Raw genomic sequence first — 26738 nt, forward strand, 5'->3', positions numbered from 1 at the left:
ATAATATTTTCCCACTCTTTCTGGCAAAAACATTCTAGATCTGTCAAATGATGAGGTGATCTCCTGTGCACAGCATGCTTCAGGTCATCCCACAGATTTTTAGTTGGATTCAGGCCTGGGCTCTGGCTTGGCCATTCAGAAACATTGATCTACTTTTGGACAAGCCATTCCTTTGTTGATTTGTATGTATGCTTTGGGTCATTGTCATGCTGAAAGGTAAATTTCCTTTTCATCTTCAGCTTACTAGCAGACACCTGAAGGTTTTGCACTACTGGTATTTGTAGCGATTCATGATTCCCCCCACCTTGATAAAAGCCCTGGTTCTGGCTGAAGAAAAGCAGCCAAAAAGCATGATGCTGCCGCCATCATGCTTCACCATGAGTATGGTGTTCTTTTGGTGGTGCTTTTTTTCTGCCAAACATACATTTTGGAATTATGGAATTATACCATATGGACTTGGGCTCATCAGACCATAACACATTTTGCCACATGGTTTGGTGTTATGTAGTTGGACGTTTTTTTTTTTTTGTGAGAAAGGGCTTCCGTCTAGCCACCCTACCCCATAGCTCAGACGTGATGAATATGAGAGATTGTTGTCACATGCAGAGAGCAATCAGTACTAGTCAGATGTTCCTGCAACTCCTTTAATGTTACCTCAGGTCTCTTGGCAGCCTCCCTGGTAAGTTTTTGCCTTATCCTTTCGTAAATTTTGGAGGGACGTCCTGTTCAGGGTAAAGTTACTGTGGTGCTCCGTTTTCTCCACTTGTTGTTCAGTGTTCCATGGTAAATCTAATGTTTTGGAAATTCTTTTATACCCATCCTGACCGATATATTTAGACAAGTGAGATACAGTACTGTACATGCTTTGTAAGCGTTTTTTTGGACCATGGACCACTTCGGCTGTCAGAGGAAAGCAAGAAGATGTAAAGAAAATGCTACAGAAATAGCTGGCCTTTTTGGGGGATTAATCAGAATAATTTCATTGATGAGAGCTATGTGGTAATGACTTTTTGAATGTGGTTCATTCTGAACACAGCCACATCCCCAATTATAAAAGTGTGTGTATACTTATTCAACCAGGTTTTGATTGTAACTTTTAGATTTTTTCCTATTTTTCCCTAAAATGTGTCTTATTGTTTTTCACTGTTGAAATTTCACACTTATGGTGGAAAAAGTTTTGACATAATTTATCTTGATTTCATTTTTTCACCACAAAACATGACATCCACTGTATTAAGGAAAATATAGTTCAAACTTATTGGGCAAATTGTTTGCCAGTGTGTACCAATTTGGACCAATGGGAGCAAAGGTTGTCCTTGACATGTGGCACATATATTTAAAACTAATGCTTGTAGTATGTTCATGTCTTGATTATAATTAAAAACAAACTGAATGAATCAGACTGATTGGTCTGTGATTAGCCCATTACCCGTTGACAGCATCCAGTAATCATATATAGTGAAATGCTAATACATACACACATGCTTCTAATCATAAGTTTCCGGTAGATGCAAAATTTCATCACTAAAAATATTTTTTTCTGTGTGCTTGTGTTTTTCACAGCAGCAAATCAGTAATGTGAAAGAGATTACTTCCTGCATTGTTACGAGAAGAAACTGGAGATGAGGTGTGCAGGATTCTGGAGGACGGGGCACATCTGTCCGCTGCTGGCAATGCTGTTTCAGTTGCTTCTGCCTGCCGTTAGAGCCGATAGGGCCTGGAACCAGTACATACCACGACTGCAACTCTCACATACAGGTTAGAAACCAATAAATCCAGCTTCAGTAGTTTTTAAATTGACAATTTAGTTTCCACATTTTATTTTGTTACCATGATTTTTTGTAAGTGCAGAAAATAAAAAGCTGCATTATTGCAAATTGGTTTAGAGGAATCATGGTCCTGGAATTATGGAATATTTGGATTAATGGTGCCCTTTTGAAATTTTAGTACTGAGGGAATATGAGATTTCTTACAGGAATTCGACATTACAATTATTATAACTTGCCATTATTGCCTTTAAAAAATGCAGCCGTTACTGTAACCTTCCATTCTACCACTGTTAATCAATACAGTCAATCCTACTGGCAAAGCAGAGCCATTTTTAAGGAAAATTTTGTTTTCCTCAATTGGTGTCCATAAAGTAACTTCTGGAATCCTTATCAGATTCTTATCAACCTAGTGTTTATGGCACACTAACATGACAGTGTTGTGGTTTTAACAAGGTGCGAGATTTTAGTAATGGCGGTAACTATCTTGGCTTACATCTGCTTAGCCGCTAACTTCAGATTAATAATATCTACAACTATATCTTGTATTTTTTAATGGAGCCAATAGTTAGTATATCATATAATGCTATTAAGGACATAATACCAAATGTTCATCCTGACTTTACTAGGAAGTTTAGTATTTGAATTATAATCCTGTAGTCCTGTTCATTGCAAAGTAAAAGCAATGAACAGGACTATAGGTCCACTTTTCCTTTCATGCTTTGGTAATTATGACCTTTTATCTTTTTTTTCCTATTTCATTTAAAGTCTTAACCCTTTGTTTTTCACAATGTTATCACTACAATGAATGTGGACATTTACAGTATCCAAAGAAAAACAACAGTCCCAAAGATAAGGTTGTGCCCCTGGGATATTTCACTTGGCATCCCGTGGGGTGTCTGTCTGATCATTCTCTCCAAAAAGGCGCTCATCCCCAGAGCCCTCGCCTCTTATCAGCTCATCCCAGTCCACCCTCAGAACTGACCTCCAGATCTTTCTGGAACTGGCCAGCACTCTGCGACTTCCTGACAGGAAAGAACCTCACAGGGAGGAGTCGTACAGTGTCCTATCCTCTTTACTGCCAATGTGCTTCCCATTATCTCTAAGCATGTTAATACTGGGTCTCAAACATACACATCATCTCTGAGGCGCCAGTTATTTATGACACAAGAGCAGCACACCTCCAAGGCTTGGCAGAGAATCTCTAACCCAGACGTTAGTCATTAACAAGGAAAGGTATCTGTAAGGAGGTCAGTTGCCTCACTTAGGGAGGATATAATAGGAAGAAAAACAAAATTTGCACACAATGCTTATGCACAAAGGTTAGCTGTCAAAGTTTCCTGTTTTAGTGAGCCATCAATTAGATGTGTTGGCTGTAGTATTTCTTGTAGATTTTTGGTAAATCCTCTTGGAAAAAGAAAGTCAGACTGGAGCCTTGGGACTCAGAACTTTCGCAAAATAATACGGAGTTACTCTGAATAACTTCTGCACTTGTCTGAAGAAAACCTGTCAGGTAGTATCAACTTTACATGTAACATGAAATGATTTGACCTAATGGTTTTATTGCGCTTGAATGGATTTGATGCCCCACTTTTGCTACAAGATTAATCCTTTTAAAACAGAGCCCTGCTGACAGATTGACGTAAAATAGACGCAATTCCAGTGACGCAATTACAGTATATGTCTGGTTCTTACCAGTGTAATTCTCACAGATATTTTTCCCCTGACAGAAGATGCGGACAGCAAATTGGATTACAACCAAAGTAAACCGGCCTCCTGGTTGAGAATGACATCACGTCTCTGTTTCTTCCTAGCAGGAGTGAGCTTCATAATGACAATTAACATTCTGGCAGCGGCACTTCTTTGAGTCTTATATGGTTACCGAAAAAAAAAAAAAAAACCCTGAGATTTTGAGGGATTCATTTCCCCCCGAGGGCAAGAGCTGCAGAAAGTCATGAAAGGTTCCACTGTTGGATTTTCATCTCTTATAGTACAGTATTCATGTGGAATGATTTATTTCAGTAGTATATTTTCATAATGTCGTTCTTGATAAAGGGATTGCAGTATCCCACTTTAAGTCCACCTTTACACGTTGCATTTATGTCTGTTCTTGGAATGTAACCCATTCCTGATAGCAAGGCTGCTGGTGCCATGTGGTGTCATGGCGATGGTGACTGTGTGACATCTGTGTACATGTCGGATGGCTCCACACTTTAAGCTTTGACCTAATGAAGCTGTCAAGTCACGAACACTGAACAGGGCACAAGCCTTGCTGAAGAATGCTTTTAATTAGGGGAAGTACACAGGGAAACAGTGGACCACTGTGCATGAGGGCATGAGTGTATCATCTACACCAGCGCAAGTAGATAAATGATTAGCTCAGGAAAGAAAGCTGCTTTATCCAGAAGTCCAGAGCTGATATCTTAATACGATGGTCATTTTTTGAAGTTAAACACACTTGTCCGATGATAGATAACCTAATCTATCCTTAAACCTGATTGCTAACTTAAGTTCCACTGAAGTAATATAACCATATCCTTCTGATAAATCATAAGACACGTTAAGTGAGATCACTTAAACTTACACTCACACTAGATCAGTTCAGCTTCTTGACTACTGGTGATTAAATTAGATCAAAGCCTTTTGGATTTCTAGAGATGTTCTGTTGGATTGTAAGTGGTTCACTAGGCCAAACAGCATGTGGTCTAGTTTCTAGTTACTTGGAAAAAAGGAGCAGGATCTGGAGTGCTTCACTTGCCTGAAGTATCTTTCACATTGAGTGTGTGAGTGTGTTGCAACACATTCTTTGCACCAATGTATACCATAGTATCTCAAGGGACTTGATGTGTTACAGAACACTGTGGTCCTTAATGCAGTGAATAGCACAAAAAGGCGAGAGTGTTCTTGTCACTGCTGTTTGTCTGTGCAGCTCCATTACCCCCGACACCCCAAGGGGTCCAGAACTCATCCCACACAGCCTGACCTCTAATTCAGTGACTAATTTACTGTGTATTTTTAAGTGACTCAGAGATATAATGTAGAAGATAGCTGTGGCAAGCCATTTTAACACTCACTGTAATATGAGAAAAGAACAGAATGCTTCTTGAAACCACTTTGGGATTTTTCTGGATTTTGGTGTAAGCTGAAAGTAATACAGCACTTACATGGATGGTTTCACCAAGCTGTTTTTTTGGGGGTTTTTTTTTGTGACATTAGCCAATCGCTTTATGAAGAAGTGCAGTGAACCTCATGAGGGCAAAGCACTGGGAGGCCACTGAGAAAACAAATTCAAGAAAACTTTACACAAGTGAGAAAGGGGAAGACTCAGAGTGGACCTGCCTGCTCTAGAATGAGAGTTAAAGGGGCCTGAAATGGGGAACAAATGCATATTAATGTCTCCAGATGCAGAAGAGTCCATCATGAATGGGGTATTAACCATAACAAGCCTTAGCATGCTATTCAGCAATGCAACTTAAAGAATCTTATTCAGTAACTACTGGAAATTCTTCATTAACAACACAGAAACTAATATCTACAAGAGAAACCATAGATTGTAGGAGATTGAGGGGTAAAATCATCATCTAAACCTCTAGCAAAACGAAATTTACCAATTTAGCTACGTTCTTGATTTCATAGTGATTAAGAAGTTTCTGTCAGATAATTGAATTCAAATGGACAGTTTTCCCCACTGAGGTGTTATTATTCATGAATGAATTGACACCATGGAGCTGACGGGTGCCATTTTCTTAGGAACGCAGTTACATTTATTGGTCATTATGTAGGAAGCTAATGCTAAAAAAAAATAAAATAAAATAAAGTTAGTTTTGTATAGGGATTTAGGGAGAAAGGGAGTGGATAGTGTTACAGTAGATTTAAAAGAAATGACAGAGAGACATGTACTCACATGCACATCCTCCCAACACATCCACACACACACAAATGAATGAGCTCGTTGGCAGATGTTTTATGTAAATGGATGTATCATGTACAAGAACATCCTGATCTCATAAAGGAACAAATGAGTGTGATCATGTTAGCTCTGACTTCAATTAAGCAATGAAACTTGTCCTGGCCTTAACCCTCGGTGTTTCTCTTGAAATCCTAAGGCTTTCTCCCAGTTCCTACAAATTAGCGAGTAATGTCCTATTTACTGACCTCCCCCGAATGCAAATGAGTGATGACCCATTGACAGTCTATGCTTACCAGTTTGATCTGGTTCTCATACCATGGAATAACTCTGAAGCACTTATCTGAATCCGTCAGATATGATTAGTTGCATTTAGGCCACTTTTGGCCCACAATGCACTTTAATATTGCATTAACTGAATATTTATCTTGGATCCACATTTATCTAGGACATTTCTTCTGTTTAAGTCTAAAACCTCGTTTTGTTTTATTTTGAAAGATAAGCAATAAACCATCAATATACAAATAAAGTAGTAAACCACAACTGGGCATGATGTTATAGGTAATGTTATAGGTTGATTCTTTTCAAGACATCCATGAAACATATTAGTTCCTTTTATCATGTATGTTATAGCTACTATAAATAGGTGATCAAGTCACTTTCTCTTGAAGTTAATAGGAAAAACAGCGTGTTAGAAAAAAAAAACTGTTAGAATATCCTCCATCGTTGGAGTTTGACTTGGCAGAAAACTGAACGTTTACATTTGACTGCTGATACTGGAGACTCCTTCCATAAATGTTACATGAACATCTCCTTATACAAATCTTCACAATAGTATATTTATTTGTAGTTGTTAAAAAGCATCATGGGTTACTATTGGACTTAAATAATATTGAGTGTCTACCATAAAAGACCCAGTGAATTAGCCTTTACTATAGAAACAATCATTTATCAGTATTAATATAAACCTCTATTGTCAGATCTATGCTGTTATAGATGAATAATCAACACTTTCTGACCTATCATATTTGAGAATTTGAAAGCACAAAGTATCAAACCATAGGTAGATAAAGGTGGATGGAATTATAGGGACTTTGTGAGGAAAATGCACCAATGCAGAGGAGCTGTACAGGATGGCACCATTTCTTGTGTCCTAAACTAACTAGCAGACAGTAGGTGAGCCACTTAGGTGAAAATGTACAAGCATTTGGTTTGGCTGTACTGTTTATACAATTCTTAATGTCTCTGACTTGTTGTCAGCATTCCATTTTATAAAGAATATATCCTCAGTAAGAAGTATTTGTAATACAACTGTCAGCTGATCTCAGTTAAAAGCTTATAGCAATCTTATTGCAAACTTTAGTCACATGGAAAGAATAACAAACTAGGCTTTAATGTTTGGTGACACATCATAGTGGCTGTAAGCCACTTTTTATTTATTTTTTATTTGTTACTTAAGCCAATGGTACTAAGAAATGAACTAATCTGAAAGTGGAAAGTGGAAAAAGTTCCATGGCAGAGATTCAGTATAAGCAATGGCAGATTAAGGGCTGGGAATTTATAGCCTCAGCAATGACAGATACACTTAGACATAATTTCCTCAAACCATAGCTTGTTCATATGGTTTAAAAAAAAATAAATAAAAAATTCTCAAACTCTCTTGTCTTCTGTTTCAACCTGGTTCTCCATAAGCATCTTGATTTATTAAACCAGATCCTCTTTCCCACCTTTGCTCCTTTTCACTTGTTTGGATGCTCATTAAATTTCTTAACGAGAGTAAAATGATTGTTTGCCACGATGTACTAATTCATTAATTGTTCCATTTAATCTTCCTTAACCATGTGAGATTCCCTTACACTCTGGTTTGATGGAGCAGAGCTCAGCCATGTACCACAACTAGTCTCCATTCTTTGCTATTGAGACCGCCAAGTGCAAAGTAGAGAGAGGAAGGGGTGGGGATTTCTTTAGTTCTCGTCATTCCGCCTCGTTTTCCCTTTTCTCCCTCATCAGACTAATGAGGCTGACCCTCAACACCTCCTGCAGAGTGGGGCCTTATGAGTAATTATGGTCACTGGTTGCCACTGACCCAGGCTAAAGAACTGAGTCCCAGTGGAGTCTTTCTATATCCGCCAGCTTCAAACTGGATATCTGGATATTGCAAGTTTGAGAACGAGAAGATGAAGAAGTAAGGAAATTGAAGTTACCCTGCTTTCCTCTCTTCCAGAAAGGCCTCACTCTTCCTAACAGCCACCATTCTTGAACTGATTCCTACTCTGTTGAATTAACTATTTTCAGCTGAGCTCCAATGAACAATGGAGCTATTTTTTATGACTCTATATGCTGTGAAATCAAAGGAAATTTCTCCTTCGCTCCAAATTGGCTGCTTGGGTTCCTGTCATTCTTTTAAAGCAAACATTCCTTTTTTAAATATATATATATATATATATATATATATATATATATATATATATATATATATATATATATATATATATATATATAATTATTTTAAAGTGAAACAAATCTTTTTGAAAAAAATTAATTCATTCATTAATTTTATTTTTAAAAATCTTCAGATTCTGAAACTAAAGGATTTCTATTAATGTGACTTAGCTTTACACTAATTCATATATTTTAATACATATATTAGTACAAAGAAAGCAAATAGAACCACCAAATTGTCCACTTATTGTGTGCCGTTGCTTCACCTCATTTATGTTTATGGGCCCAATCATTTTTGCTGGGGAATACATCAAGCTTTCATATCATCGATAGCACAAATTCCCCCCAGACCTATTAAAGACTGAAGGAAACCTGAGGAGAGCCATATTTTTGTCTCAGTGCTCTCCCTCTTAGCCTCCCTGGAGAAACAACCAGAAATTATCTCAGAAGTTATATCTTGGTGCCCATAACCACTGAAAGAAAGACAACTTGAAACACCGGAAAAACCAAGAACAGATTTTTTCGGTTACCAATACCCTGCCATTCAACATGTTTGTGACCAAAGATACACATCTTCATAACCGTCATTTATAGACCATTCACAAATTATTACCTGATTCCATCAAGATGATATTAGCTTTCTGAGAATTAGGGAATAGCCTGTGGTGTCAGTATACATTTGTTACTGTTGTGAAATCTTAATGAATGAACTACCTCTGACTATTGCACCAATCCGTTACCGTTGTTTAAACTCCCACGAGGCGATAGTGATCTCTCCATCATCATGGCCCCATATCTCTTAGTCGCCTGCTTTTATTGCCACGTGACTGTTTTCTTTATATTTCAGCTGTGCTAAGCACTGTCATGCTGTACTATGCGGCGTAAGGCATGGCAACTGGAGTATGTAACATTAGTAAAGGTCCTGCATTCTCCACAGTTGGTGCAGAAAGAGTTTCCTCTGTCTATACTGCAAATGTATTCCATGGCAGTGAAAATATTATGATGGTGCTCTGTCATTAAATCTCTCTCTTACTCTTTTTCATTGGTCAGTGGATGCAGCTGGAATAGAATGACAAAACACTTTGTCATGTAATGCAAACTATATTAAAATTGCACACAATTTATTTCTTGACCAGACTCTCAACTTATAAAATGAAAAAGTTAGTGGTATCGCAAAATCTTATGTCTGATGTCTCCTAGTGCATTTTCATTCAATATTTTTTGAACCCAAAAGTTCATAGAGGCAGTGGATTGAAAATTGTAGACACTCGTATCAAGAGATCTGATACAGTGAAAATGGCTGTGTTTTTTGGACCCTTAGTGTAAAATTTAATGCTAAGCGTTTAGGTATGTCTAGTCTAATCCTAATAATTTTTGACGAGTTCCTGGAGTGATTCTGTCAGGCAAGTTCCGTCAAAATCCAGATGTCGGACTTTGGCACATAAAGGACACTTCCTCTGATTTACAAGTTTGGATGCTTTGTTTTGCAAGTTGGTGATGATTTAAGTCAGATACAGAAATTTTGCAGTGGACTATAAAATAACTGGAATGACATCATTACATGCTAACGACATATGGCAACTGCGACCATGAAAGGATTGGAGCCACACGGTTAAGAGAACCAATAACAACATGATGTAGTGTGTTTGAAGCAGTAGACTCCACCTTTATGGCAAGGCTGAAGTACCTGCCAAAGATAATATGCTTGCAAGGAAGAATTCTATATACAAAATTACAAATTTGCATGTCTTTGCGTGAATGACTGGGTACAAATTGACCCTAAAGAGAGTAGCTAAGAGCAGAAACACAACTTGTTTCGGTAATTGGCATGAAAAAAAACCCCATGGGCCTGATTTAGTATAAACACCAAACACAATAAGTCTGTTAAACCCTGTTATTTTCTTCCTCTACGTTATAACGTCAAATGAGGTAACTTATTGCCCCTCTCAGTGAGAGATTAATGTCAGTTTTCCCAGATATGCATCCGTGGCCATTGCAGATGTTAGACACCTTGGCTGACAGCCTTAAGTCCATGTTGACTCTTATACTGCCCAGTGCTTTGCTTACACAACTGTAAGGGAACAGATGCAGTTTGCAAGGAGATATTTCCACATATGCACTCTCCCTTCTTCACTAGCAGCTGGGATGTTTGCCTTTCCTGCGTGCTTCCGGACTTTTGGCATCTTTGTGTTTTTTCTGCCACTCGAGCTTTACGGTCAATCAAATAGCCTGAGTGCAAAGGAGCGGAGACGGAAATTCGGATATAATACTGCACATGCTTGATTCCCATCAGGTTGATGAGATACACATGATGTTTGGGACCTTTTTTAACACCACTTCCAGTAAAGGTTGACTAAAACCACACTTTTTTAAAAAAATCATTACAACATACAAGTTGTGTCTGAGTACAAATTCATTCAGTTATCACTTATTTCCCAAAGTCACATTTTTTTTAAGTGGTCATGTTCCTCATCACAGCTCAGTCTGCAAACTTTGATATCAATCTGTCTATGAGATTGCTGCAGGTGTTGGGCACAGGACCAGCGCATTTCTGCTTTAGATTGCAAACAATTTCTAACAAATGTTTTGTATATGGTTTGTGTTTCACCAGTGCTCCCATGCATAATCACTTAAGCTTGTGAACTCAACAGAACCTTCTTCCATGCCTACAGGGGAAGGGAAAAGAGAGCCAGACCTGGAGTAACCGTAGATTTAATGGGTTTGGAATTTGGAATATCTCCAATAATACTGTTGTAGACGTTGGAACTTAAAAGCTCAGAGCGAATAGTGTTTCTGGGTGGCTTAACCCAAGGCAAGACCTAATCCTGGGTCTTACTCTATAAAGCGAATGGTAATCATACCCCACCTATGAACTGTTAAAGCCTGGCTCATGAAGCTTAGAGCTCAAGACAGTCATGCCCATGGGCACTGACTCACTGAATCAAAATTAATCAGTTTTAGAAGAAGGTGACATCAAGCTGAACTTTGAAGATAATACTAGTATCAAAACCTCAAATGCCAACTAGCCTTAACCGACATTCTGTTGGAAACAGAGTTATTTTAATGAATAACATTCAGGAAGCATTGCTTTGCTAATAGGGGGCTATATACAGAGTTGAGTTAAGCATGTTCAGAGAGGATGTAATTTCATTGTGCACACTGGCATTCAGACCTCAGATATAACTTCAAACTTAAGCTCAATTCATAAGCTGTGCCAGAGTTATGCATGTTGTAAATATGTGCAAAAATATGTCACCCATCTCTGAAAACACACAACTTTCCCCTCATAAATACTGTTAAGCTGTTGGACTTCAGTCACTTACTTAAGTCTCCCACTCTGAGTATGACCTATGACGCATAAATAAAGCAAAGGAAAGCATCACTGGAGAATATTGGTGAAATTCCAGGCATTGAGCAGTGTAATAAATGTTTAGAGCATTTTATTTAATTACCAATCTGACAAATGAAATGTGTCACGGTTGTAGATGTTCATAAACCAGCTTGATGCCAACACTGTGCAACAAAAACAGCTATATACTTCAAAGATAGACCGTATTAGTAAACACTTAGTTAACACACATCCCTTTGGAACATAGCTTTCGAGGTTGGTATGGATTATCGCAGATGGTTAGTTGACCATCTGCATCATGTCTGCATGATTAGTGCTGCCTTATGCAGCAGACTGTAGCACTGAAGTGGAACAATATGAGAGTTGCTTAGCCTGACCCCCTATCAGTTTAAAGGAAAAACACAGTTACTTCGATGTTACTTTTATAAACACGCCATCATGTCACACAATCATCAGCTAATCAGAAAGGGTCGACTCGGTCAATTCCTCAGCACATTTTAGCTATTGTTTTTCCATTTGCTCATTCACAGTTGTCACGTTTGCATTTTCAGTTTTCCCTTGAAAGCTTGAACGTAAATACAAGCTTGATGAAGTCGATAGTCTCCTGCAAGTCCGTGCCAGATGGAACCAAGCCATATCTTCCTTCTTTCACACTGAAGATGACCTCAACCACCTGGTTCTAGCTCTTTCCTTTTGACTGGAGTTGTTGGTGAAATACTGCGTCTAAGGTCAAAAAAAGCATGAATTGTAAAAAATGAATAAATAAATAAATCCATACCTCCTCCTAAAGCGATTAGAAAACCCTGCTTGGTATAAGACATTTGCATGATAGGTTGGCATGTTAAAATTCACCTCCTGTGATCAGGAGTGATGAGCTGCCCATTGTTTTGATAACATGATACATGTGGCTATGTGGAAGCAGATGTGTGTGCACAGGGGAAACAAGGAAATTTCCAGTGTTTATAGGACAGATTTGGTAATGGGAAAATGTGAAAAAGGTTAGGAAGTGATCCAAGAGAGTGAGGAAAGTATCAAAATATGGGAAATATTCACATTTGATGACCTTTGATTTGTGGAATGTACACAGAATGTGATGGGGTTTTTGTTATTTTTATTTTTATTTTTTTTTTACATTTTTTATGTGATCTGCGATGCTTGGTCCGATTCAGTGCATGATGTCATAAAATCTATATTAGCAAAATGTAGACATACACTATATTGCCCAACGTTTGTGGAAAAGTGACCATAACATTATAACATCCCACTACAGATTTAGTCCTCCTTTGCTGTTATAATAACCTCCACTCTTCTGGGAAGGCTTTCCATTAGATTTTGGAATGTGGTTATGGGGATTTGCCCAGGTTTGGGAACTTTGTATTAAAAGTGACAAAATATACAGCATATGTAATGTAATACCAAATGTTTATACAGTCACAAGTTTGCTACTAATTAGGTAAATGCTTTTGATTTTATGATATTAAAAAAAAGCCTATTTATGATTTTTTTTCCCCCCTCTGAAACAAAAATGTCAGTTTAAAGTAGTAGGGTGGATTGGTGAATTAAAAATAAATAATAATAAATAAATAAAACTTCCTATGTGTGGGTGTGTTGAATCTACAGTTTGAAAAAAGAAAAAAAAAAACCTGAATCTACAACATGGAGACCTGCAAGACGCACACAGTGAAACCCAGGGTCTCTGTTGGGTTCTTGGTAAACATTTGTGGTTAAAGGTTTCTTGGTGATGACATGGGCAAGGCGGAAATGAATCCAGCAGGTGTTGTTGGCTACATAGCTCTTTTGATAAATAAGTGTTGTAATGGATGGGCTTGACAATTCCCAATTAGAATATTTATTTGTACTTGTCAGTGAGCAATTACTATGTCATACTTAAGGAACTATTAAAGTTCTATTAAAGAGTCATAATGTTGGGGCCCAAAATGGCCCAAAAGACCACATTGTGAAGAACAAGACCGTGTTTAAAACAGTATGTTACTCCAGATGTGTTTTACAGTTTGGTACTGTGTTGTTCTAGGAACATATTTAAAATACTTGCATATTGTGGTGTGTCATAGGCTCTTATTGTATAGCTACACTGATATTGATGTGGCTATATTGTAGTGAAACAGTAAAACATACATCTGGTTGAATGAACCTGGGTCATTTTTCCATTTTTCATTTCTTCCATTGTTTTGCATTTCATGTTTTAATAAAATATTTTTAAAAAGCATAGCTTATTTTAGTGAAGCATGGTAAGATTAAACTGGAGGTTAAAGCTAGGCAGTGCTAGTGGGGACAGCGGGGCAGTGGTGCCGCACTGGTTAAATGCTCTGGGTTACTGATCAGAAGGTCAGGATTTCAAGCCCCAGCACTGCCAAGCTACCACTGTTGGGCCCTTGGGCAAGGCCCTTAACCCTCAATTGCTCAGTTTTATAAATGAGATAAATGTAAGTTGCTCTGGATAAGGGCGTCTGCCAAAAGCCATAAATGTAATGTAAAACCTAGCTGGGTTAAGACCTAATGTTTTAAATAGATGAATAGTCATTAGTGGTCCACTACTGTGGCCTTTTCATGGTTGTTTGTTAAGTTCCCCAGTGCGGTCGTGTCTCTTAACATGGTAGTAAGCTTTCCAATTACTTAGATTCCACTGCATGTTCTATGTATTTATGTGATTCCTCTAGCTGGCTTGGAAATTCCCTCTGTATGGGGCTGGAATGCAAAATGTCCATCATGAAGCCTCTAGTAGCCCCTGAAGAGGATACTTCATCACTGGCACTCTGCACTTCTCCCTCAGCCAATTAATCTCCATCAGCAAGTAGCGAGCCATGGTGACAAGTCGTGCTGTTTTCAAAGGCCCTGAGATGTGAAGAGGGGTTTTCTTTCTAATAAATGAAAGAAAAAAAAGAAGAAAAAAACAACAAAAAAAATCAGTCGAGGGATAAAGTAGACTGTTGAATTGGACTTTTATTAAGGAAGGGATTAATCAATGTGAAAATCACTGGCTCAGTGGAAAGAAATAATGAAAAATAGTTGTAGAAATCATTAAGCAAGACTGGATTTTTTATTGTTCAAGCTATCAAGTTAACATCAACCCCCAAATACAAATTACAAAAACTGTAGTTTGCCAAAGTCAGAGACAGAAAGGACTGAAGGAGTAAATGATAAATTTATTAGCTAGACGACCAGGCAAGTGGAAGCTTCAGTGTGCTTGCCCAGTCCCCTGTTTCTGCCTGCCTAGAATCCTAATCGACTATGTTAAAAAGTGGTAGCTAATGTAATGTAATAACATATGGCTAGTTAGGTAGCTAGTTAAATGCATTAATGCAGACTAAGGGCAATGAGCCGATATATGAATTCCTATCTTTTGCTGATGAAGTTTTTCACAAAGTCATTGGTGAACATTTGAGCTACACTGTTTGCTGCATATTATTTGAGTCTGGATAGCATATTTATTTTCTATGTACTTTTTTAACGATATAAATATGTGATGCCTTTGCCTGATTTTGTGAGTATTTTCAGATACCTGCATGTTTGTGATTCAGGAAATATCGGTTATCATACATGCTAATTAATCTGAATGGTACAAATCATTCTACTGTCAGCCAAATCATGATTCAGCCGATGTGTGTAGTACAGCAGGAGGTGGGATTTCAAATGATGTGTTATAGTTACAGCATGGAGGTGCATTTATTTAAACATGCATGACAAATTAAAATGGTTTAGCATGTCAGTTGGAAGTTCGGTTTAAGTGGGGACTTTTTTTCGTGGTTTGATCTGTTAAGTACATTTTTACATTCATACTTTACATAATTTGTATAACCTGTGTCATTTCACCATAAAAATCAGAGAGTCAACAACACTCAGAACTCATTTCATTTTTTTATGCAACCTATCACCACCTGCCAAAGTAGATAGAAATTGTTTTAAAATCAAACTCCGATATGCTTCAAGCATCCACAGAAGATACAGAGACTGCTTTTAGACAAAACACCATTTCAGCATGGAAGCATAGAGGTTTCCCCCAGTGTTCCCCGGCTGTCTGTTGGACATGGTGCACATGTCAGCCGACGGTGTACAGGGTTAATTGGCACTGATTGGCCAGGGTCATTTTCTGCCTTGTTAAACTCCTTCTCCCCAGGGGGGAGGGAGAGGATGCAGCGAGGCATGCTTAAGCTATGAGAGAGAGTGTGCACGTGTGTGTGTTCTGTTTGCGTAACCTGCACCAGTCCAAGTAACTGCTTCCACAGTTCCCAGCTGGGACAACATGCACATATCTCCACATGAGTATCGGAAGGCCTAATTTGTGAAAGTGGTCCTAAAAGGTAGTGTTAGGACATATGATTGACATATTTATTTTAGGTGTCTTTCAAATTAATGATACCCTTTCATTGACCCTAACAGTGAGACATTTGATTGACATGGAGTCAAAACGCACCAATGATCTGCATTGTTTCTGGAAAGTGATACTTGTATACTTGTATTTGTAAAGGATTAATATTTAAAAAGTACTTAATGTTATTACCTAAATGTAATAACTGTGACCCTACAATCTGACATGTTTATACAGATCAATGTAGCAATTAGGTTGCAATACAAGTTTTCCATCTGTAAACTGTAAAAAATGACACACTTCTAGATTATAGTGCTACCGAAGAATGAAGATGGTAATTCAGCTCTTATAAACATCTCATTATCCAGAGTTAGGCAAATAATAATATTCCACCAGGTAAGTGAATGCTCCCAAACTGTTTGCCCAGCCAAATGTAATTAGTTGTCAAGGCAGGATGTCTAACTAACCAAGCTAAAAACTGACAACTAATGTAATTTACCTCACAAGAATGACAAGTTAATTATGTCTATTAATGCAGACTGTGGATAATATGCGAGCATTGAAATCCCTGATAGGGGTGACTTTAAGACTTTAACAGTTTTTAAGTGCACTGTACCAAACCCCATCCTTGGTTTGTGTAGCACAGAAGGGTTACTTTGTACCACAGAGAAATATATGATCCATAGAACATGTTACATTTAAACAAACATATTAAATGAAAGGTTATGTTTTGTGAAAGCTAATAGGTAGTAGGGTGTTTTTTTTCTTTCCCTGGTTGTTGGCAGAGTGACAAAAAAAGCTGGTGACCACTAAATCAGCAGCTTCCTGAGCTTGTCTGCCTACACATGAAATACTGACACCCTGGACACATAATCTGCTTGACCAGCCAGTGATTTGTCCACTACTCTTATCTCTTTGGAGTTTTGCTGACAAAGCTTCACGAGATCAAATGCACTCTGTGATCTTTTTTGCTTTGTAACTTTGTGAAACAAACATAAACAGAAATGTAGCATCGTCGCTCTTTAGCGTGCCCACTTGTGATGACTATTTTGAATAAGGGTTAATTTGACTAGCTTTTGACTAGTGGTGTGACAAAATAGCTTTTGTCACACCACTCAGTACAAAGCACACAGTCTGCTCTCTCAATATCAAATTATCAGTGCATCTCTGCTGGTAAAGGTAATGGCAATTCATTCTTTGGGAGGAAGCCATATGTGATAAAGTGAACTGTAAACATCCATCCATCCCGCTTATCCTACACAAGGTTACAGGGGAACCTGGAGCCTATCCCAGGGAACTCGGGACACAAGGCGTGGGACACCCTGGACGGGAGTGCCAACCCATTGCAGGGCACAATGGCGCACACGTTCATACACTACAGACAATTCGGAAATGCCAGTCAGCCTACAACACATGTTTTCTAGGACTGGGGGAGGAAACCGGAGCACCTAGAGGAAACCCCCAAGGCAAGGAGTGAACAAGCAAACTCTGCACACACAGGGGCACAACCTGGGGCACAACGTGGAGGACACCCTGGTTGGGGTGCCAATCCATTGAACCATTGCTGTAATTTATACTACTACTACTATTATTGTAACAACGTGAGAGTTGATGAGGCAGGATGGAAATGTGTAAACTCAGCATGGGTATTATTTAGGCAAATCCAGAAATCATCATAGTGGGTGACAACACATTAGCAATCAGGGTCATCATAGAAAAATTCATAAACAGTAACCAGTAGAGGATCTCAACAATGAACATGGTATATAAAATTGGAAACTAGGAAAACAGGGCTTAGTAACACGCAGGACAGCACATGTACCACAAACGGGGAATCCATGCCAACTATGACATTGATTTGTTTTGCGTAGAATCAGGAAGTGTGAAAATAGCTTTCTTGGTATACTGCAAATTCAATTTCAATTGATTTAACTTTACAGACCTATGATCGAGGCTTTAAATGTCTCAAGAATAGGTGTCACATAAGTACACATCTGTCTTGTTAATTTTGCTTGGTCACTTGTCTTTACATATTACAATTCATTCAACTGATCTCATTTCATTCCTCAGAGCTGCGAACAAGGAACAGTTCAGCCATGTTCTGGCACAGTGGTGCAGTGGTTAATGGGTATTATGAAGTTCTGCTGTTGGATGAGGATCGTGGTTGGCTGCTGGTTGGAGGAAGAGACCACGTCTACATGCTCGACTCTGAGAGTCTGACCCAGACTATACACAAGGTTATAAAACTCTTCACCCACCACCTCCATTTCACTCCAACACCTTTCACCAGAGCATCATGTTTACATCATCATTGCGCATACTTCATTAGACACATACCGATAAGATGGAAGAAACGGTTGGTTAGAGTTGCTTGATGGTATTGCATGCCATTATGCATGTAATATCAACAGGTCAAAGTGTGTAATCCTGTTGATACACGCCTAGAGATTTCTTACACGGTAACTCTGAGCACTATGTGCTTATTTGTTTTCTCATTTAATGGTGCTAAAATTTTCCCAATTTGTCATGATCAGTTTGTCATGACGTCTCATGAGGCTGAAATGGCTTTCATGCATGTAACAAATGAAGTTAACATTTCTCATGACTGATGAAGTGGTATGAAGGTAGAAACTGCGATAGTGAGTACCATGTGTGACTTTCTGGTACCATGTACAAGATACAGCCTTCAAACTGGCAGCAGTTCTATGGGTCACTACCTGGTAACAATTTGCTGCACAAAAATTGCATGATTTGTGAGGTATGTGTCATACCTAGACATGCTGCAGTACAGACCAGAACTCAAGAATCAATATGGTATCAATTATTTACTTCAGTAGTATACACTCATTTAAAATGTTTAATATTTGCTTTTTAAAAAAAAACTTTTTCTTTTACTCTTTTGAGGTTTGATTAAAGGAACAGTTGATCAATTTGACACTTTTTTGATCAGCCACGACAATTTGCTGTTTGTTTCTTTCGTTTTTGCACTGGAACTACATGCTTAATATAGTATCTTACCAAAATCTTCACATCATTTTTTCAAACATCATTAAGCTGTGCAATTTCATTCATCTGTATTTGCCAATATAAGTTCAAAGTGGACTTATAGTTTCATTTGCAGTCAAATTCCAACAGCAAACTTTAGGAGGCAGGACTTATGGTGTGAAACAATATCAAGTTCCCCTAAAAAATACATAAATAAATAAATAAATAAATAAATCGGGATGCTCCTTGGCTCCATAATGTTACAGCAGTCAGCTACACTCTCAAGTTGTGTTCATGTTTATAGATTATAGGAAGTCACACTGTTTACTGTGACATTACTAAACTGAATGCAGTTTGATAGACTTTCTTTAGCTCGGAAGATCTTAACATGGACCCACTGCCCTGCATATTCTAGAATTGACTACATTCATGGTAATGGGAAATTGCATTTTTTTTATTTTTTTTATTGCATATGTATTTATTTTTGGCATTTCGGTATGTATTTTGCTTGTATTCCTTCATTTGTAAGTCACTTTGGAGAAAAGCATCTGCTAAATGAATAAATGTAAAATGTAAATGTAATTTATGAAAGTATTTAACTTTCCCATTAGGAAGGAAAAATACCATTTGACCAGTGTTCCATTGTCAGTCACTGCTAAGCCATTTTAAGGGTACACCAATTAGTGCTATTAGTCATTTCTTTGGATTTTATACAAATGCAATTACTACAGTTCTTAAATTAAACTAATTTTAAAGAAAACATTTTTTTAAAAACTAATTTTAAATAAGTTATATTGGTGGATCCTCCTAATGGCAGCCGTGTGTGTAGGTGAGAATTAAATAACACATGGGGGAACTTGGACTGCCTCTAAAATCACCTTTTTGTTGTATATTTATACAGAGCAGTCACTCTTAACACTTTCACACTGTTACTTTCAAAATGACCTGAAGGTAAGAATAAACGATGTAATGTAAATCTGAAGTTTTAGAAATAGTGAGTCTAGCACATAAAGTTTCATGTTGGAAAAATTATTTTCAGTCTGTTTCCACTTTGAACAATAAAAAATAAAAAATAAAAAATTTAAAATGGGTAACTTTGACTGAAAGCACACATTTAAATTTAATTATTAATTATTCTAATTATACATTATATAAGTAGATTGTTGTATAACAAATGAAGGCAAATTTATTACCATACATTGCTCTGTAAAAACTGTGTTTTTCATAAAGCCTTGGGAAAACAGTCTCTTTCCTATCCATTTTTAGATTCACTGGCCAGCTGGAAGAGAACATACTGAACGCTGCAAACATGCAGGAAAGAATCTGTTGGTAAGTAAACTTCAAAAGGTTAAGAAAGTTCAACACCCCCCCCCCCTCCCCATCCAAAAAAAACCCATCTTTTATTTTTAGTGCCATATATAGTTTAGTGCCATATTCTCCTACTCTCTGATATACACAAAGAGTAATAAAGTATTATTCATTAACTTTAGAAGGGATGACGCTAATTAAAAACCATGTAGGGAGGTAAGTTTACTCTCCTTGCGTTTGACATTTCTCTTTTACAGCGTCAGAAACATCAAAGAGAGTATTGTGCAGTGATTTAAAGCTGTCAACAGTGGTTTATATCCACCTCATTCTGCAATTGCTCAGGCTTTAATCTGAGATACTGTTTTATCTCCCCAGACTGACTGTGCCAATTTTGTGAGGCTCCTTCAACCATTCAACAAAACACATGTGTATGCATGTGGAACCGGGGCGTACCACCCTGTGTGTACATACATTGACCTGGGCCACAATGTCGAGGTGAGAAAGTCACCCTTCACAAGGTACAATCTGACATTTTCCAGCTGTCTCTTTATTCTGCCTTTTTATATTTACTGACTGTCATGTATCATTTTGCCTTTTATGGCTTGTGACAGATTCACGGGTGGCATCAATCAAACAACAGGACATTTAAGGGCTAAATTTAAGCATACTGGCTTTCAATATGAACACCAACAGGGATGAATAACACCCTCGGTCACCTACTGAGAAGTATTGACCAAAGGTTTCAGCTAACAATGAAGACATTATATAGAAAGGGTTAAGAGGCTGACATGGTTGTCTTTGTCACCTAGGAACCTGCGCTTAGACTGCTGAGCAATGCTGTTGAATCCGGGAGAGGGAAATGTCCCTTTAGTCCACATGAGCCGTTCTCTGCTCGACTCACTGGTAAGCATACGTTGTAACTGAGATTGCAACGGATTTTTTAAAATCAGTATTTCTACTAAGCTTGTATTTGTTTGTGTTCGTTATAGAAACAGAAAAGCACACTAATACAGTTTAAAACAGAACAATATAAAATGAAAAGCAGTTATACGTATTTATTGCATGTACAGTCCTCTCTGGAACTATTGGAACAGCAAGGCCAATTTATTTGTTTTTGCTTTAGACTAAAGACATGTGGGTTTGAGATCAAAGGACGAATATGAGAATTGAGTTTTCCCCTCTTTTCTTAGCTTAAAAATGTCTTGCTTTTCTCCCAAAGACAGCACTCTGATCTTCATGTTGGCTTATCCTTTTTAACAACAAATGCAGTCTTCATATGTGAAACTGAAGGCTAAAACCGAGAGTAGATGTTCAAAGCTATTTATTGTTTGAACATTTAATCTAACAGGACCTGAGTAACAAGAAACATCTGTCAGTAACATGTCAAATGTTGAGTCACATTTTTTTTCTCGCCTAAAATTTGGGTGGTCTGATTCAAAAGTGCTATGTTTTATGTTGTTTAAGACATCTAGATGTAAATACCAGGAAATAAAAGCTGAAATCCTAAACTCTCATCCGTCTTTCGATCTCAAACCCAAACGTCTTTGGTGTATAGCACAAAACAAATTAAGTGGCCTTGCTGTTCCAGTAGTTTCAGAGTGGACTGTGTACAATTACAGTCCACATTATTACCCATACGCCTGCACAGTCATACGACTATCCAGTCAGCCAATCATGTGGCAGCAGCACAATGCATAAAATCATGCAGATACAGGGCATAAGTGCAGAAAAACTGGACAATTTGAAAACGGGAAAAAACAACATCTGGTCTTTTTGCAGTCTTCAGCTGTGTCATTTTAGTGAGACTTTGTTTACTGTAGCCTCAGATTCCTGTTCTTGGTTGACAGAAGTGGAACCTGATGTGATCTTCTGCTGTTGTAGACCATGTGCCTCATGGTTTGATTAGTCTGACATGGTTTGTGATGCTTTTCTGCATACCTTGGTTGTAAAGAGTAGTTATTCGAGTTAGTGTAGCCTTCCTGTAAGCATAAGACAGCCATTCTCCTTTTCTGCTCACTGGATATTTTCTCTTTTTTTATTATAGTATAAACGCTAGAGACTGAAAATCCCATGAGAACAATAGTTTCTAAAATAATCACACCAGCCCGACTGGCACCAGCAACCATGTCACAGCCGCAGTCACTGAGATCACATTTCCCCTATTCTGATGTTTGATGTGAACATTAACTGAAGCTATATAGGTTGGTTATGTATACTGCAATGCAGATTAGATTTAAATGTATATTAATCATACATATAGACGTACAGCAATGCAAGAGATACATGCTGAAAGAAAGAATAAAAGGATCAGTAAACCCTTTCATTATATCCTACTCTAATATATTTATGAACACACATTCATATATCCAGAGAATGTTTCCTCCCACATATGATATATTTGACTTAAGGAACCATACTTTATAATTCGTGCACAGATGTATGACTAGTGTGGGAAGCTCTCAACACTGTTAGAAATAATCAGCACTGTCCTTGGCAGATTCTGTCATGGCCTATAATTTCATGGCTAATTGGTGGGATGAAAACTTCTCATGTTGTTCCACAGTCAGGAAATGAAAGTTAACCACTTGATTTATAATTTTTTGCCATTTTTTAAAAACTACATAACCCCATGCTCCATGGGGAAAAGGGTACATAAACCATATGCTGCTTAATTAAAGACTGCTGCCTGGACTATGGTCTTCTATTATTATCATTCAGTCGTCACTGAACCATATACTGTTTAATTAAAGACTGCTGCCTAGGCTACAGACTTCTGTTATTATCATTAAATCATTCATTGATGGAGAGTCTGGAATAAACTCAACTTCCTAATATAAGATCCTATAAACATGAATTAGTTTGATTCTAGAAGGATCCAGAATTCAAATGAACATCCGAGTTCATGTATCATATGCTTTAGGTTTCACATGTCTATGTCTTTACTTTAGACGGAGACTTGTATGCAGGAACGTCAGTGGACTTCATGGGAAACAATGCAGCCATATTTCGTAGCTCTGTGCACACAACCAGTCAGCACTACATTCGCACCGAGGCTCATAATGACCACTGGCTCAATGGTGAGATTCCAACAATTTTTCTTTTAAAATGCATTTCAGCATATCAGAGCCATCAGAAGAAACTGAATGTCTGAGTACTGTTTACATTCATAAAGTAACTATCGCCTATCAAAATGTTTTTTGGCCAAATGACCTTTGTGTTTTTAATTTATGTACACTTTATTCTCACACTTATATACAGTATATGTTTTCAAATTAAATATAAAATTTCAGTGTTTACTAAGAAATGTAGCATTGTTCAACAGGTGCACCAAATCCAATCAGACTGAATCTCAAATAACGTATTATTGGGTCTATAGTATACTACATAAACACTACAAAGTGATTGTTACACCCAATGCACATACTTTTGAACTGAAAGTCATTTAAGTAGCTGTTGAAGCAGCTAAATCCCTATTCGGAACAGGATTAGTTTTCTGGACATGTGGCTGTAAAGTAATTGTTACTACGGACATCTGTGATATTCATCATCAGTTCGCACGGGATAAGCGATTTCTGTAGAAATTGCAGAGATGGGCATGTCTTTGCCGTTTATGTGCCGATGAACCATCACAGCAGCCCCGTGCGTCATATGTAACATGGTGCAGCACCTCAGTGTGCACCGACGAAGAAAAAGAAAAGTTTCAACTGGGCGAGATCTGAAACTTTATATTTAGTTTCAATTTGGGGAGAACAACGTTATCAAATGCTGTTTGAATAAGCAGTATGTAAGCATTCCGTTTGCTATTTTTGAGATTTTTCAGGAAGTTTACGTCAAAGTGGTGTTTGGCTGAAATGACTAAATTTCGAGAACAAATCGAGTACCTAGTTTAACCTGGGTTTTTTTTTTTACAGGCTCTTTTATAGAAGGTAAAAAGTAAAAAGGTATAGAAGGTAAAAAGTAAAATCACAGAGAAGCTCTGGTAATTATTACATCACCCCCAAAACCCCCCCCCCCCCATTAAGCTAGTCCTGTCTGAATAAAAAATGCAGAAAAACTAATCTGAAACATTTGAATTTATGCTTATTTTGTCACTCTGTTGGGCATATAGTGTATTATGTAGGTACTATGTAAGGTTATGTAGGGTACTGTAAGCACATGAATCATGTGGGATTCCGCAAATAAGGTTTGATAACAATAATGTTAATGGTAAAATTAGTGACGTAGTCATATGCATGAAATTGATCAAGTGCACCTTTAATCCAATGATTTAAAGGCTGCATCACAAACACTTGATTTTTTTCTTTTTTTAATGTATTTTTCTCTGCAGAGCCAGAGTTTGTGGGCTCGTTCTCCATCCCAGACACACACAGCCAAGATGATGATAAGGTGTATTTCTTCTTCAAGGAAACGGCTGTGGAGTCCAACCAGCTGGATAAGCGCATCTATAGCCGAGTGGCTAGAGTGTGCAAGGTGAGCTGACTGGCACTGACTATAATTGGCTAATGAAAATGAAATGCGATCCAGAAGGGCTGAATGAATGTGCCTTTTGTGCACGTCAATATAAACTGGGCGCGGAAATTATGTATAAGCCTGTGTAATATCATGCCCAGAGTATTAGTGGTGTTATTTATCTTGGGAGGAATGAATAAGTTGTTTGTTTGCAAGGAATAGACCTACACAGAGTTGCCAGTTTATTAAGTACACATATCTAGTGTCTGTAATAAACTGGCACCTCAGTATATTTTGGCCATACTAGCACTTCAGCAGTGTAGGCTGTAATTTATGTTCACTTTATCACTGAGTTGAATCACCTTTACTTCGATCTCACTGAAATTCAGAAATAATGGCTGTTATGGCAAATACCATAAGATATTATTCACAAACACTTAATATGCCTGGCTTTGCTTTGAGAAAGGAAAAAAATGCTACTTTGTTGGTATTCCAGCTTGGTAAACCAATTTCAGTTATAAATGCAGAAAATTATTCAAATAATGTTTTAGGACATATGCCAAACCTTTGAAACCATATCAGGTGAAATTCCATGTAACCCCTCACTCCTTTGTACTTAACACTGGAGCAGATGATCCAGTTGTTCTGCGTATGTTCTGGGAGTGCCATCATATCAGTAACTTCAAGTCCTGCTGTGAAAGCTTTTTCCACCCACACTTTGAACTTTCACTCAAGATTTCGGTTTCGCTCTGCTAAACTATAAAGCTGTATGAAATGGAAGAGGTAGTGCTCTGATCATTAATACAGTACAATTGCAGTAGAACGAATAGTGTACCTCTTATATCCGTGTTTGTATTCACTTAGAACACATTATTCATTCAATCCGAATAATATATTCGTATTCAGTTAGATTCCTATACTGGACTTTTATCAAGGTGTTCAGGCTGAAGCACAATTATAAGGCAGTAGTACAATGAAATAAAAATCCATAATCTAATATAGTCTTATGTGTTTTTATTTCTCCTTCCAAGAAAATATGATGCACGTGGATGGTCCTACATTGATACCATGAACAAGCAACATATGAAACATACATCCACTAATTCAATATAACAGAATTTAGAGCTGTTTCAATGCAACAAGATTTTAATAGGAGGGGGGGGGGGGGGGGGGAGTGTTGGCTTTGAGTAGTGTTAGGCCACACTTCCTTCACTGGGACTGAGAGGCACAGCAGAGAGTGAGTGAGAGAGAAACAGATATTACAAAAAGAAATTCATTTGATAACATTTCATTTCATAATAGTATAGTAGTAATAAAAAGGAGCTGCATGTGTGGTATTAAGTGAGTTCAGACCACACTGTGTCAAAACATTTCTGATATGTGCCGTTTTTAATCTGTGTAGTTGTGCCATAAATATTGAGACCAATACACCAATTCAAACAGGTCCACTTTTACATCCCTAATGAAATTTTAATGCTGTTTTATAGACCCATCTGTTTTAATATGGTATTTTAAAGCCAGCACTGAGTTATAGCATTTTAAAAGCATTTTATTGCAAAATCATTATAAGCTCTTTAAAACCTCTTACTTTGAGAGATTGTTGAATACAGCCTCTGGCTTAAGACCGTCTCAACCAGTTTGATGAATCACTCAAGGAGCAAGCATCCAAAGCATATAAATATTATTCATGAGACTCTGAAATCCAGTTTGATTATTATATTTAACATCTGTTCATGTTACTGTTTGTATAATACATCAAATGACATGATGGTATTGTGCATCTGTTTATCAGAACGACATGGGTGGGAAGCGGAGTCTGATCAATCGTTGGAGTACCTTCCTAAAGGCCAGGCTGGTCTGCTCAGTGTCAGCGCCAGGAGGCATGGACACATACTTTGATGAGCTGGGTATGCACACTCTTAGGAAATGAGATATTCAGTGGTGCAATAAAAACATAAATATAAAATATTAATTCTATATTATATTTACTTCCATTCAAACATGTATACAGTCGATTTCTATTCAAACACAGCTACTTTGTGTTCATGATTCAGCATCGAAAATGGAGGTTTGTGCTTATTCCAGGTCAGAATAAACACGAGCTACTTTGAGCATAAGTGACAGAATTATAGGCAGTAATAAGTGATAAATGTTGGCAAATTGAAGAGAATGGAGTTACAAATAAACGCATATACAAAAAGATGG

At 37.7% G+C, this 26738-nt stretch overlaps 1 protein-coding gene across 2 annotated transcripts in view; it reads left to right on the plus strand.

The window, feature by feature from the left end:
• Positions 1 to 26738, plus strand: part of si:dkey-49n23.1 (semaphorin-3D) — a 64060-nt gene that overhangs the window by 22815 nt on the left and 14507 nt on the right. The window contains exons 2-9 of one of the 2 annotated variants that reach the window (XM_017450923.3): positions 1567 to 1758; positions 17862 to 18028; positions 20043 to 20105; positions 20460 to 20579; positions 20894 to 20987; positions 23033 to 23161; positions 24412 to 24554; positions 26326 to 26440. In XM_017450923.3, the coding sequence (XP_017306412.1) occupies positions 1623 to 1758; positions 17862 to 18028; positions 20043 to 20105; positions 20460 to 20579; positions 20894 to 20987; positions 23033 to 23161; positions 24412 to 24554; positions 26326 to 26440 (967 nt within the window). In that variant the 5' untranslated portion in view covers positions 1567 to 1622. Of the gene's footprint in view, positions 1 to 1563; positions 1759 to 17861; positions 18029 to 20042; positions 20106 to 20459; positions 20580 to 20893; positions 20988 to 23032; positions 23162 to 24411; positions 24555 to 26325; positions 26441 to 26738 lie in introns of both variants that reach the window. The other variant, XM_017450921.3, reaches the window with a different exon arrangement.

The sequence above is a fragment of the Ictalurus punctatus genome, chromosome 21 (genome assembly GCF_001660625.3).
Source record: "Ictalurus punctatus breed USDA103 chromosome 21, Coco_2.0, whole genome shotgun sequence".
NCBI lineage: Eukaryota > Metazoa > Chordata > Actinopteri > Siluriformes > Ictaluridae > Ictalurus > Ictalurus punctatus.